Source organism: Olea europaea, unplaced genomic scaffold (assembly GCF_002742605.1).
Source record: "Olea europaea var. sylvestris unplaced genomic scaffold, O_europaea_v1 scaffold1276, whole genome shotgun sequence".
Lineage (NCBI taxonomy): Eukaryota > Viridiplantae > Streptophyta > Magnoliopsida > Lamiales > Oleaceae > Olea > Olea europaea.
In genome coordinates this window covers 152,367-168,095 of record NW_019230213.1, presented here as the reverse complement: position 1 = coordinate 168,095, position 15,729 = coordinate 152,367, and the positions used below count along the sequence as shown (strand labels likewise).

At 37.9% G+C, this 15,729-nt stretch overlaps 1 protein-coding gene and 1 long non-coding RNA gene across 2 annotated transcripts; both read left to right on the top strand.

The window, feature by feature from the left end:
- The first annotated feature begins 921 nt into the window (after positions 1-921).
- LOC111374689 lies at positions 922-2,285 on the top strand. The gene is made up of 2 exons (XR_002699176.1): positions 922-1,157; positions 2,167-2,285. It is a non-coding gene; the product is annotated as an uncharacterized LOC111374689 (long non-coding RNA).
- Positions 2,286-5,730: 3,445 nt separating this feature from the next.
- Positions 5,731-7,491, top strand: LOC111374675 (probable receptor-like protein kinase At2g47060; the record flags this gene model as incomplete). The annotated part of the gene is made up of 4 exons (XM_022997383.1): positions 5,731-6,047; positions 6,532-6,664; positions 6,793-6,879; positions 7,092-7,491. Coding segments are annotated over 4 exons (669 nt in total), but the record flags the coding sequence as incomplete, so codon positions are not given.
- Positions 7,492-15,729: the final 8,238 nt, after the last annotated feature.

Sequence of the window (15,729 nt, the reverse complement as noted above, 5' to 3'; positions counted from 1 at the left end):
TTTTAAAGTGAGTTTTACATCATTATTATCTAAAGTTTGGTTACGTAGATTTGACTTTCAAATAGTTGAAAGCATGTTTTATTAAAAATTCGTTAGTTTAGCGATGCCAACAGTTGAATCCAACCTAGGAAGTTGGGAACTCATATAAAAAATGACTTCGAAGAATTATCCGAAGTGATCCAACTGTCTGTGGAGGGTGATACCTCCGGTCAATTTATTGATATCAAGATTTAATATATATATATTCTTATTTTGGTTTAATCAGAGTAATTCTATTCAATATCACTAACGTTTCACACAAGTCTAAATAACAATACTTGTATCATTAAATTATATGTTCAATTAAATATAATGACTTATGACATGTTGAAATTTAAATTGGCATTCAATACTACTTATGCTAGATGGCATTCTTTATAGTTTAATCATACTTTTGAAGATGATTTTTTTGAGGAATTAGGGTACATGTGCAATTTAGTTTGACAATTTTGATAGACAATTCACACTTGACAGCGTGTCATATTCATCCCTTTCAAAAATTGATTTTAAATCAATAGTTTAGGAGCTTGTTTGAGAGTGATTTTAAGAATTGATTTTTTGATCGTTAGAAGAAAAGTGGGGTCCACATGTGAAAGAAGAAGTCAAATGTAACGGCTGAAATAGTGAAATAACGGTTAAAAAATCAATTTTTTGGTTTAAAAAATCGATCCCAAACAGGCCCTAGATTTTGATAATATCGTCAAATACAATTATACAAATAGCATAATTGATCTTTTCGAAAGAATGAAAAAAAAAAAAAAAAATTCGAACAACCAACATTTCACCTTTTGACCTTAAAATAAGATTCTCTTTTAAAAAACTGACTTCTTCGAAAGCAAAGCCAAACACGTTTGTACTTTGATTCTTGAACAAATCAAAGCCCAATTTCCATATGACCAAAGACAGGCCTTTGTCTCTCTCTTTCTGCCTCTCACAGTAATACATAAACGCATTGATTCCCCAATTGGCTTAATTCCTTCCGCATTTATCGCCGGCTTCGATTTTTTCCCTCGACGGCCCCCATCTCTTTTATCTTGCCTTCTCTCTCACTCACTAGCGTGTGGAGTTTCTCTAAGTAGATTGGCACAATAATCTCTTGCATCGCTTGCTGATTTCAGGTTTAGTTATTGCTTTCCTCAAGTCTTGATCCCGGTGTTTTTGGAATATACAACTTGAATTTTTTGTTTCAAGTATAATTGATGATCATTTGTTATTTAACTGGTTTCTCCTAGATCTCCATGTCTGTTCGTATCAACAGTTTTTTATTAAGCTACTGTTTAATAAGGATTAAAATCTAAAGTTGTAACCACGTTTCAGTAACTTTTATCAAAATTCACTAAAAAATGATTTTTAATTCCCTACAAAGAGTTGCTAAATATCTAAATTAGTTTTCCATCCTTTTCGTTTTTGCGTTTGTGGTTATTAAATTGTTACCATCTACAACACTTATGGTGAATGAATGCATTTTGTGTTGGAATAGTTCCACTTCCGCAATAAATGAATTTAAAAGTATAATTAGTGTATATGCAAGGTTACAAATGTTAATTATTTATCCACATTGGAAAGCGAAATCGCATCTCCTCTATATGTATTTGCTTATAAACTAAAAAAGAAGCTCCATTGACAAAGACCACCTGTTAATTGAGTATGGTTCCTATGTTTTGATCTTCAAAGCTAGAGATTATGGAGGATGAAACAGTTTCATAGACTCGATAAAGACTGAAATTGTGACAAAGTGATTACTGGTGTTACAGTCACACCTGCAACTCTTTGTCAAACACTTTGTTTGGCTTCGACTCAGATAATTTGACAGCAAAGACATTCAGGACTTGAGGGAGAATATATATTGTAGAGGATGCAATGAATTTCTTAATTAATTGCCAGAAAGTTTTTATGTTATTAGTGGTCGATGGTAGAAATGTGGCCAAGCAATTTAATTAAACTAAGCAAAATGCTGATCGGTTTATTATGTGCCCTATAAATATGGGTAAAGTGTATAATTGGGTATGCTATCATAGATACACTTCCTCATTTATGGAAATTCATTAAGAATGATCTTGAATGTAACTTTTGATAACTTTTCATGCTATGCAATCTGCATCAAAGAGAGCTTTCTCTTTCTTACAGGAAAAAGGAAATCTCTTATACGGACGGAGATACTTTGAGGAAAATAAATATGAGCTGTTTTGGCTGTTGCGACGAAGATGATACCAGTAAACATGCTGATGGTGGAGGCCACTATATGATGAAAAATTCAGTTAGTAAGTCTCATAACCCACCCAGTATTTAGGCATTTACATAAAGACAAGGGCGGAGCTAGAAATATTTGTTAGGGTGGGCTGAAGTTTAAATTTTTTTCAGTGAACTTATACCATAAAAAAATGCTCTATGCCCAGGAGATTTAGTTTAAAAGGTTAAACTCAAGATGCTTATGACAAAGTGAATCAGAATATATTTTTGGACACTTATGACAGAGTTCTAACGAATATATTTTATACTAATAAAATTAAATATAGAGCATTTACTTATTTTGATAATAACATCCATTTTATGATTGAAAGAAATAAAATTTTAATTCACAAGTATAAGTAAGTAATATATGAAAAAATACATGAAGAAAAATTTATTTACTTTTAAGCTTAGTCAAAGACGTGATATCTCATACTGTTAAAATATGTCATTTATCTTTACTTTAATCAATAAAAATTATTTGTTATATAATAAATTAATTTGATTATAAGTAAACCTTTTAAACTTAGCAATATATATATGAAATAGAATACTTAATTTGATAACGAGTTATTTGTGTGTCATTAATGTAAATAAAATAAACTAGTAATTGTTGTAGAATTTTAAACTAAATTTCAAGAATTGAACGTTGGTGTTGGATTGAAAATGAAGTTAGTTGGGTTAAAATTAATTTTTGGACTGGGCTAAATTTTTATTCCTTTTGATTTCACCATGAATTTGGATTAAAATTTCCAATTTTCACATACCAATTTTCTTATGGGGTGGGGTAGGGCGGGGCTATAGCCAAGCCTCCACCTCCCTTTCCATCTCCCCCTGCATAAAGTGCATGAAGACATGACAATTGATTTTCTCTGCATTAACTTAAATTAGTTTGTCTGTATTGGTGTATTGCTCTTGCTATTAGAATGGATGATCTGGCTTTGCCCCTATCAATCTGCTTTATATCTGGTTTATTTGCTTGGGTTGCGTGAATCTGCTTGCTTACTGTCTAAAAATTAGAGCTTGGCCTTTCATATTTTTATTGCAGGTGTTATTATTGTCCTGTTGGATCCTCAACCCCTTTTTTTTTTCTATTTCAAAAGAAAAGAATGCAAATAAAATGATAGAATACAGGATGAATAATAGTAGTGCTTCTATTTACCCACGGTATCCTGCCTGTTCCTTCTGTACACCCCCTCTTCAAAACTATTTTAATGATTCATAGTTGTGATGTAGGAACAAAGTGTCTAAAAATTGATAGAATATAGGATAAATAATCGTAGTGCCACAATTCACCTATAGGCTATACTATCAAGCGTTTTGCTATATGTACACTCCTCTGACAAGAGAGGAGCCCACGCTTTTTTATTGGACGTGGGCCTTCTCATGTGAAGAGAGTGTACACAGGAGTGTAGAAATAGCATTATTCTAGTGTCAATGCTACTTTCATGCTACAATAATTAACTAGGGCTTAGAATGTAACACCTTAAATCTAGATACTTAGATTTGGAAGTACTATCATTTAATTTATTCTTAAAATCATAAATGCAAAAAGACGGTTAGATTTTTGTTTAACGTAATAAATATCAAAGACTTTATTCATGAAATTAAATTTTGCTTAATAAGAGAATAAGACAATTAATTTAAATGGTAACATTAATTTCAAAATGTATTCAAAATTAAAATATGTTAGAACTGATTTAGGATTGACACAAGTCGTCATCTCAAATCATCTTATCTTCATCCGAAAATGGGAGGGATAGGAATGAGCTAATGTTCAGTAAACAAACTCATGCATATGATATATGCTTATAATATGTGTATGAATCACTTTAAAATAAAAGTATTTCCCAATATATATCCCATTTCTTTCATTTCCTTAAAAACTTAACATTGACGTCATGAGGTCACTTAGTATATCATCTAGCCAATTAGAATGCAATGGATAATTATTATTTGGAATCCGGTTGAGTCTATCGGTAGTACCGCCAAGTATTTAACATTAATATTATCATTGAACATTGAACATTAATCTGGTGTGCCGATCCCTCACGCCCCATTCCCATTCACACCTTTCAGGGTATAGACATAGACATCGTAATAAAAATATTCAGGATACATATCTTTTTAAAACATTCGTTGAGTCATGACATTCGGAAACATTTTATTCCTTGAAACTTCATGTATACTTATAGATGCATTAACGTGCATAAATATGTTATGAGTAGCATTTATGACATAAAAAGTAATGATCAAACATCATGTTAACATAAGGACAAATAGGATAACACATTTATACATTTAACCATATGACATGGAACAAGGTTTATGTACCTGGAATGCTTAACAATATACTTTTTAGATCACAAGTGGAGATGCTCATAGTCTTCAAAAAGATCAATGTGCTAAGAATCCGAAGTCAGTATGACTTATTTAGGAATTTCAACATCCTTAATTCCTTATTTATTGAAAAACTAGGAAGAAATATCAACATATATAAATTTAAAGGTGTGCAAGAGAAAGTACACGAATTAATTACAGTAAGCAACCTTTTTACTTGGTTTCCATTCTCACTTTCTGGGGACACATAAAGCATTAAAGTAAAGCTTCAATTTATGCAGTAAACAACACTATTCTATTTTAGGAATTAAGGTAAGCAAAGTTATATATCAAATCCCAATTTCCATAGAATTAAGGTTGAACCATTTATAATTTGAGTTGTAGTATTGATACTGTACAAACATTTAAAATCCCCGTTTTAGAAACGATATTGCACAAAGAAAAGCCATAGGGCCAATAATATTAGCTAACGATTCCATTTTATCAGCAATAACTTATGACAATTTCTTATTCGTAAGATTTCAATCTATCTTCATTTAACTCACTAATTGACAACATATATATTGAATAGTTCGAAATGGATTTAGGGACATAAATGCCATTCACATATTTGGATGTGAAAATTTGGTTCAGTAAAATATACGAGTTTTCATTCCATTAATTATATATTGATATCATTAAATACACTACAACAAATATGTATCAATACTACAACGTGCAAAAATTCTTAAACATGAAGTATTAAACCAATACCTAAGGTATTAAATCTTTCACTTGATTTAATATAGCCCTTGTTTAAGCTCCATTCTTCCAAAAATTCATTTTTTCAAAACTCATTTTCAACCACACATTTTCCCCCCCCCCCCCCTTCCTTTTTTCGATGACTGCATTTTCATATGATAGTAGTTAAGTCATGCTATATGTACAACTGACATATTAAGTATGTTTGAGATGGGCATTTTTTGATGTTTTGATGATTATACAACTCCCATCTTTTGATATTTTGATCATTATACAACTTCTCAGAAGGCATTCCTCTGCCTTTATACTAATTGAAATGCCGGAGTTTGGGTCTTTTCTGACTTTTTATTAACCGTTCTCTCTGTTGATCCATACTAATAACTTGGGGAAAACTTTCAATTTTTAATCTTCACTTATCTTTCAGGAAGGAAAGGTGTTAAAGGGGCACAACCTGGTCCTGTTCTTTCATGGGCACAGCGTGTAAAGATTGCAGTAGGTGCTGCTAAGGGACTTGAATATTTGCATGAAAAGGCAGATCCTCACATCATCCACCGTGATGTTAAATCCAGCAATGTTTTAATCTTTGATGATGATGTTGCTAAAATTGCAGACTTTGATTTGTCAAATCAAGCTCCTGATATGGCAGCACGTCTTCACTCGACTCGTGTTCTTGGAACATTTGGTTACCATGCTCCTGAGTAAGATACTTTTGGAACGTTATATACACTTTTCTCCCCTCTCTCCCCTTTGGAAATGTTATATACATTTTTCTATCCTCTCTCCATTTTGGAAATCAAGTGTCAAGGTCATAGATCATATGTACTATGTAAAATGAGTTACTTGGTTCACTATATTATGGTTATTGAAGCTTGAATAAGCCATTGGATCCTAATGTTAATCCGTTTCCTAGACTTTATGGCAACCAGGATCGTTGAATGAGATTTTAACGAACCTTATGACTGCATTATGAAATTATTAGTTATCATGAATTCTATTTTGTGAAACTTTGTCCAGTCATCTGAACACTATATTCTTATTTGCTACTTATCTAAAATCCAGCTTTAGAGTTTCAGTTATCTGAACCTTATCTGAATCCTGTATTAATTTGGACCTCATCCTCCTATTGGCGCTAAAATTATATTGGTGTTATTTGCTCGTGCACTTTGGTACCTTATTTGGCAGATATGCAATGACTGGACAGCTGAACTCAAAGAGTGATGTCTATAGCTTTGGTGTTGTCCTCCTAGAGCTTCTTACAGGACGTAAGCCCGTTGATCATACGTTACCTCGTGGGCAGCAAAGTCTAGTTACATGGGTAATAAATTCTTCAAATTTCTCGTTTAAACATCCGTGGTTTATGTCACATCTCATTTTATTTGAAATAAAGAAGCGAATTCCTTCGTGCTTTAGTTGTTTATTCAAACTTTCTGCCATATTATTTAGGCTACACCAAAGCTGAGTGAAGACAAGGTCAGGCAATGTGTTGATGGAAGACTGGGAGGAGAATACCCTCCTAAGTCAGTCGCTAAGGTAACTATCAAGTTTCACGTTAAAAGGAGAAGATTTCATTTTTCATGTACACATCTGGCGCAAGTGCTGAAGTTTGTAAATATTGCTGTGGCCTAGATTTATATCATTTTGGTGAAGAAGAACGATATACTGACCTGATAGTAAGAGATTAAGATATGATTGTGCGCTATATATTACACTTTTCCTCGCTCATTCTCTCTATTTAATTGCAGATGGCTGCTGTTGCTGCCTTGTGTGTCCAATATGAAGCTGATTTCCGGCCGAATATGAGCATAGTAGTCAAAGCCCTCCAGCCACTTTTAAATGCTCGGCCAGGACCTACTGGTGAAGCTGGCCAGACATGAGATTTGGCAGCTAAACTACTGATTGTGCTGCTTGGGCAGGATGAGTTGGTGAGTAGAAGCATGATAATGTTTCTGTCTTATGTTATCGTAATTTTTGTAGAGTGAAGTGCGCTAAAGATGTTTCAGTCAGTTTATTCCATTGTTTTTTATAAATTATGCGATGAATGTGTTGGTTGAGAATCAAAAAGTCTTTCAGAAATGACAAGTCATTATTTCTCTGTGAGTGAATATCTGAATTTCAGTAAAATTCGATCCATGTGTATATGGATATTGATGAATATTTCCCCACCCCAAGCAACGAGAACACAATCAACTCTCGTTTTCGATCATTATTCTTCTCTGTGTTCAATATCATCCTTGCTGATTAGCAGCGTTTTTCCATTTGTTCCGAGTAGTTTAAGGTTAAAATGGTTGTCAGCTAAAAGCGAATAATAACATTATGTTGAAAACTCTTACAAACTTGAATGTGGCGTGTGTAGCAATTGAAGAGTGATTTACATTAAAGTAATCAAAGATATCAAATTCAGTGTACACAGAACACGTGATGCAAGTCAAGCAGTCGAACACGGAGACAGAAAAATAAGTTATTTACTTTGGCATGAGTAAAGTCTGCTCTCTCTAGTACGAGGGTCTGAAAGATGGACACTGAGTTGTGGGTTGTTTAGGGTCAAGAAATATATATATAAACTGATGCTAACTCTTCAAATACGAGATACTAAACAGAGAATCCATCATTGATCCCAAAGAATGCCTCTTAGTAGCTTTGAATGATACGTACAAGTGTGCTTTTGGGTTTGTGTCATTGAAATTAACGACTTGGACAATTAGAAGAAAGAAAAAGTATAAATAGAGATGAAGCGAGGTATATCGTAGCAGATTTTTTTGAGATAAATTTTGGCTCCCTACACAGGCGCCAACATGATTATTGAACGTCTGTCTTTAACGATATAATGCTTTTTTCAAAGTCAGTAATTTACTATACCAATCTTGTCAGTTGAACAAAAGTGTTGATAGTATTTTTCTCTGGACTTGGACGAAAAAAATTCAACAAAATAAAAGAAACATTTTATTCAAAGGATAAGAGAATTAGAAATGAATTGATGTTTAATTAATTAGGTGTCAGAGTTAAAGAAGGTGTCACTATTTAGAGATATCATGTGGTTCGAGTAGGTGCAGTATTTGGCTAGATCAATTTGAGTTCTTAAATTACACTTCTTTAGATTGTGCGATCCAGATTGCCTTTTTCACCATGGTCCATGACTATTTACCGTACACCCGCCACGGTGCAAACTAAAGCATCCAGTGTGAACTTTGTGACCTGCATGGCCGAGTGGTAGCCTTAAAGCACTAGTGGCAAGCCATGGTGTAGGTGGAGTAGTAGTATCAAATTACTAAATTCGAAAGTGCTCCACAATATAAAAGCACAAACTTTTATTATATTTTAACCTGAAATTTAATAACATCATTTTTCAGTCAAAAATCTAATGGGCTTTAAATTGAAAACTTTTTCAATTCACCCTATTAATTCTGATAAACCACATTAATTAATCCAATTTAATATCTTGATCCAAAGTTAGACCCAATTAATTCCAACAGTTTGTTGGGCGGCTGTTGCCCGCAATGTACACGTAATTAAACAACCCTTTCTCGTGTAATGCGGGCTACTTATACTTGAGACGACGATTGGACTGACGAACAGAAAGATTCCTCAACGTAATTCAGGTTATTAGAAAAAGGAAGTTGAAATCAGTGAAACTTTTTACTCAAGATGATTAACTTTCTCTTCAAAAATATGAATTAAACGGAAAATGGCAAACATTCTTCGTGCAGTTGAAGGCATAACCTAGTTAACTTTAATTTTGGATACCAATCCCCATTGTTGAGCACGAGCACAGCAGTATTTCAAGAATGTATTTGCACAGTAAGAGTTAAAACCCGTAAAACATGCAACAATCCATGACCTTGTGGATTGAAGCACCAGAATGATTGTTCTTTAAGTTCCACTGATCAGCAAATCTGCTAAGCGTCTTGTAAAGTTGTATGTCGTCACTCTATCAGCTGGCGGTTATATATTTATAGTATAAATATAAAATGTGAAAAAAATAATCAAATTAGGTGAAGTGCCAAAGTGGTGGGAAATGTGGCATTTGTGGGGGACGTCAGAAGTTTGAGTTACTCCCCACACAGTAATAAAAATGTCTTGAAGGCTTTGGCCTTGAGCTCTTAGGTTTCCTTGACTAAAATAAATTTTTTATTATTATTTAATGGGTAAAACTAGACAGTATTTTCTGACCATTTGTTTTTGTAACAACCCCTCACAATCATTAAAATATCCACTACTCAGTCATTAAAATTCTGCATTATTCTCTGATCATGATGAAAACTATTACTTTCATCTTGCCTATATAAACCCATATCTCATTTTGGGAAAAACACATGATGCTACTAAAAATCGTACCTATAGATTTTCCAAGCTTGATGACTGATGAGGAGCACGAACGTGATCTTCCGGTACCTGAAACAAAGGCAACAAGGTGTGTTCTCGTCGCCCCTCCGATGCTTAAGTCGGAAAGGAAATTATGTGCGTGAGGCTATGTGCTGGAGAACAATGAAAAACATACCTGAATAATAGCTCAAGGTTCTGTATTTATAGTAGTAAGTGACATTCTCCTAGTGGGACTCAACTAGTTGGATGTCCTTATCTGTTGGAGTCCTGAATAGTTAAGGAGTTGGTCGAATTCCATAATTATATGTGGGATAGAATCCTTGCAGGAGTCAAGAGTCCTAATTGCGTAGAAATTCTAAAGGGTCAACCATCGTCGGCTGTGAGGGGAGCATATGCCCGAGGACTGTGATGCTCGAGGACAAAATATTTGCAATATGCGAAGCAACCAGGCGGATGTGGTCGAGCTTAGTGTCTCGAGGATGCACATGCTCGGGATAATGTATTGATCGGGGATATTGGAAAATGTCACCATCATTGGCCCCCGTGCATATATGCTCGAAGATTTCGCTCGAGGATATGATGCAAAGAGACTGGAAATAAAAGCTCGAGTATTTAGCTCGAGGATTTTTTGATCACAGGTGTTTAGAAGGGCTGACGTGTACTGACGTAAGCCCTAGAATAGGAAAAGGCGGTAAAAAATGGTAGGGGTGGACGTAGGACACGTGTCCAGATCTAACGGTCGGGGTAGTGACCTTTGGGCTTCTTGCTCCTGTTGCCTATAATACCCTCTCCACATTTCATTTTTCACTTTTTACTCTCAGTAAACTTCTCTCGCTAATCGTCGCGATTGGAACTTTGAGTTTTTAGGCGTCGACTTTAAGGTAAGACCTCGAGTTTTTAAGTTATTCTTTAGGCATTTTTTACCTAGGTCAGGATGTCTAGTAGTAGCAGTAGTGAGTCTTCGTCCTCATCCTCGAGGAGTACTCCCGAGGACATAGGATGCTCGATCATACCTATGGCTGTCCCAATTAATGCCCAACCTTGGGCACAAAGTATCCCGACCCCGTTTAGGTATCCCGAGATTCCCTGTAAATTTAAAGAACATCTAGCAATATCGACGGCTAGGGAGCATGGGCTCATGCCCAAATGTGATATTAGGACGCCAGGGGTAGAGGATAGGATGGCCTTTGCTCGGGATGGAGAGTTCGTAATTTTTAGGGACTCACTTAAGGGGGGAGGTGGCCTCTGCATCCCTTTTTTCTGTCTTTATTGGTCGAGCATAATATGAGCCCTAGACAGCTCATGCCAAACGGGTGGAGGATGCCCACCTATTTCTTTATAGCCTGTAGATACCTAGGTATTAACCCATACGTCGATCTCCGTAGAATGGTCTTCGACCTGAAACAGCTTCCTCAATATACTTGTTTTGCTTACCTTTCATCTCGAGGAGGATTTAGATTACCGAGGATGCCCAGTTCTTTGAAATGATGGAAAGAAAAGTGGTTTTATGTCATACCTCAGGATAGTGACCTTCCTTTTAGTCCTAGGTGGGTTTTGCCCGACACTCCCAGATTTTGTGAAGGCCAGGCCTATTTTGAGTCTTTAGAAAGGCATAGGGTAATGTTAGAGAACCTCGAGCCTCTTGTATATGATATAGATGACATCCTCGGGGATGACGTTCTCGATCTCGCGAATGTGAAAGGCACTGAGGGTAGGACTTTGTTGCCTTCTTCCTTACTAATCTGTCTTTGATCATATAATTGTGCTCATGTCAATGACTTGTTTTTTTTTTTTGCAGATATGACTTTTGATCCTTTAGCCCTCAGACAGGCCATGAACAAGAAGTCGAAGGCCCCTCAAGCTCGAGCTCCAAGGCAAAAGAGAGGGAAGAAGAGGGCTCGAGATTTAGGCCCTGAGAATATTAGGAGTGGGCCAGGGAAAACTTCTGCCCGGGGACAAACCTCGACCACCCAGGCCCCCCAGGCCAATGAGACTCCAACTGCTCCACCTCGGTCATGTCCTCGGCCAAGGGGTACTCCCGAGGTTTTTGACCTCGAGGATGAGGTTCCACCAATGCCCTCCTTCCAAGATCAGGATCCTGACTGGTGTCCAGCATCGTGGACAAGTATCGGAAGGACCTCAATTTTGATGAGGGTATGAAGGCCCTTGAATCCCTCAAGCTGAAAGTAAGCTCGCTCAACTTACTTGGTGTATTAATAAGGTTTACATGATGTGATTGCCTAAGCTCGGGTTTATATGATGCAGGCTCTGAGCATTGCCCGATGCCTTTCTCTGAAGGGGAAAGATAAGGCACAAAGAACTGCTGAACTCGAGGACATTTCTCGAGCACACGATAAGAGGATAGCCGACTTGGAGGCTGAGCGCTTTCTTCTTCAGAAGGAGCTCGAGGACTCGAAGAACGACGTCCAAAAAGCTCGAGAAGAGGCTGGAGCTGCCAAGGGCGAGGCTGAAGGTTTGAAGCTCGAGATCGAGCATTTGAAGATTGATTTTGAGACTCGCCTGGCTGAAGCTTGAGGGGTTGCGATCGAGGACTTCAAAATGTCCGAGGAGTTCAACGGTCTTAAGGGAGAGTACGCTATGGGCTCGTACTTCCATGCTTTCAAGGAGGCTCGGGCATTTTTGAGATCGAAGCCCAACGCCAAACCCGAGGATTTAAAGAGCATCCCTGAGGTTGCTGATGCCCTCGAGCTTTCAGAGTCCGAGGAAACCGTCGAGGACCATGAGGTCGATGTTGACGGCGAGGACGCGGCGGAGGAGCAGGGGAGCACAGCCTCGGGAAAAAGGGCCGAGGACCTAGATTAGTTTGTGTCTTTTCTTATGATGACACCCCCTTTCTTTTTGTAATTTGAACATGTATTTTGCTCGATCAAGTATTTTTCTTTTTGCTGTATAGCTGATGTGTTGGTCATGACAAACTCAAATAGCTCGACGATATGGTTCAATAACTCGATCCCTAAGATGAATTGAAACTCGACCCCTAAAGTAGTTAAAATATCTCGAGGACTCAATTTGTGAAATCATTTTCGAACATTATAGCATGTACATAAAATTATCCCTAGGATTTAAATTGTAAAATCATTTTTGAACATCAAGTGTTGAACTCGAGCATGTAGACAAGTTACCCCGAGGACTCATTTGTAAAAACATTTTTGAACATAAAGTGTTGAACTCGAGCATATAGACAAGTTACCTCGCTGACAAAAAAGATTAATTATCTCTACGACTAATTAATCATCTCGATGATTGAGAAGAAATAACTCAATTTTAAACAAGTTACAATACTGAGGATAGTGGTGAAAGTAGGATGTATTTTAACACTAAACACTTAACACTCTAGGTGTATGAAAGAATTGTGACCGACCTCTGTACAGAAAGTACATCCCGAGCTTTTACTTTGGAACCTAGACAAAAATTCATGATGTATATCCTTAGGATGTTTAGTTGCTCGGGGCTCCAAGGTTTTGTGCTTGCTTGGGGAAAGGCTTTCATTGGCTTGTCAAGGACAAGGCTTAGGGGGGCTTGCTCAAGGACAAGGCTTACATTGGCTTGTCGAGGACAAGGCTTAGGTATGCTTGCTCGAGGGCAAGACTTACATTGGCTTGTCGGGGACAAGGCTTAGGGCGGCTTGCTCGAGGGCAAGGCTTACATTGGCTTGTCGAGGACAAGGCTTAGGTCGGCTTGCTCGAGGGCAAGGCTTACATTGGCTTGTCGAGGACAAGGCTTAGGCAATTTCTGGATGCAAAGCAAACTATCGGGGTGTTATACCCGAGGCTTGGATTTATTAATTGCTCGGACTCGACTCGGATTTATATTGTATCCAAGCTGCCCACGTACCCAAACAAGATCAAGCCGAACGTAGTTCGTTACAAAAGAAAACAGAAAACATGCATAGACACGCAGACCCGCTAAGCTAGAAATAAAATGCAAGGGCACGCAGGCTCGAAGAACAAAAAACAATATTCAGAAGAATTAAAAATACAGGAAAAGAAAATCTCCTAAATGGCATCGGGAATGTTACTTGTAATATATTTTTAGATTATCGACATTCCAGGGCCTTGGAAGAGGTCTACCCGAAGTATCTCTTAGGCTATATGCTCCTTTGCGAACCTGTCGTATGACCTCAAAGGGTCCTTCCCAGATGGGCCCGAGCTTCCCTGGGGGGTGACCTGCTGCTTCAGCCTTCCTCAAGACCAAGTCGCCAACTCTGAACCTCCGAGTCTTGACTTTGCAATTAAAATGTTTTGCTGTCTTAATTTGGTAAGAGGCCACCTTTATAGCAACTTGCTCTCGTACTTCTTCCAGGAGATCAAAATATTCAGTTGTATGCTCCGAGGTTTCTAGCACGAGCCTCCTATGGCTTGGCAGTCTAATTTCCACCGGAACCATTGCTTTAATGCCATAGGCTAACATAAAAGGGGTTTCTCCTATGGTTGTCCTATGAGTTGTTCTATATGTCCACAGTATAGAAGGCAGTTCGTTGGAGCAAGAACCCCTAGCATTGCTAATTCTTGTTCGGAGGTCCTGTAATATGATTCGATTTATAACCTCGGCCAGACCATTGCTCTGAGGATGCAAAACTGATGTCAGACAGTGATCAATTTGAGCAAAAGTCCCTAAACTGTTGATTGTCAAATTGCCTGCCATTGTCGGTGATGAGGACCTTTGGTATCCCAAACCTGCAAATGATAGACTTCCAAGTGGAGGCTCTTAGCTTGGGCTCCGACTTGGAAGGCTCTTAGTATGGGCTCTGATATCGTGGCGAGAGGTTCGGCCTCTGCCCATTTTGTGAAATACTCTACTGCTGCAGCAACAAACTTTAATTAACCTCTTACCACAGGAAAGGGCCCGAGGATGTCAACTCCCCATTGTTCAAACGGGGCCGAATAGTTAATGTTGGTGAGGTCTTCGGCTAGTGAGTGGATAACATTACCAAACCTCTGGCATCTATCACATATCTTAACATATTCTGAGACGTCTTTCTTCATAGTTGGCCAATAGTACCCATATTGTATGAGTTTAAAGGCCAGGGCCCTAGCTCCTTGATGATTCCCGCACACACATTCATGAACTTCAGCAAGGGCCTGGGATGATTCTGATGGTCTGAGGCACCTTAGGTATGGAAGAGTAATACTTCTGCGAAAGAGGACACCACTGATCATGCTTACTCCTAGGAGCTCGAGCTCTTATGCTTCTAGACAACCTAGCATCGTTTGGTAGATTTCCATTTGTGATGAATTCTATGATTGGGTCCATCCAAGATGTTTCGTTGTCAATGTCCATGACATTGGGGATTTGATTGATGCTGGGTTTTGTGATGACTTTGATGTGAACTGTTCTGTCTAGGCTGTCTACCCCCATGAACACAAGCCTAGATAATGCGTCGACTTTTTCGTTGTCCTTTCGAGCAATTTTTGCGATTTCACAACTCTTGAATTTTTGTTGAAGATCTTGAACCTTCATGCGGTACAAACTCATTTTCTCATCTTTCCTTTCAAATGATCCTTCAATCTGTCCGACCACTAGTTGTGAATCGCTAAATATCTTCACGAACTCGAGCTCAAGGCTAAGGGCTAGCTCCAGAGCAATAATGACGGCCTCGTTATTGGTTGCTTCAAACTCGAACCTAAGAGCGCATTGAATCTCCGTTTGTTTGTTAGGGCTGATGATGATGACCCCAGCACCCCAGCCCGAGGAGTTTGATGCTTCATCTACAAAAATTTGCCAAGTGTCCAAACTGGTGCTCATGCTCGAGCCTTCTCCTGGCCCTCGAGGCCTAGGGGTTAGTTCTACAATGAAGTCGGCTAGTGCTTGGGCTTTAATAGATGGGCGTGGTTTGAATTCGATGTCAAATTCTCCAAGCTCGATCGCCCATTTCATCAGTCTTCCTGAGATGTCCGGCTTTTGAAGTATATGCCTAAGTGGTTGATTAGTGAGCACCACAATAGGGTGAGATTGAAAATGCTGTCGGAGTTTTCGTGCTGCTATCACCAAGGCAAGGGCAAGTTGTTCCGCCAAAGTATACCTTGTTTCTGCATCTAG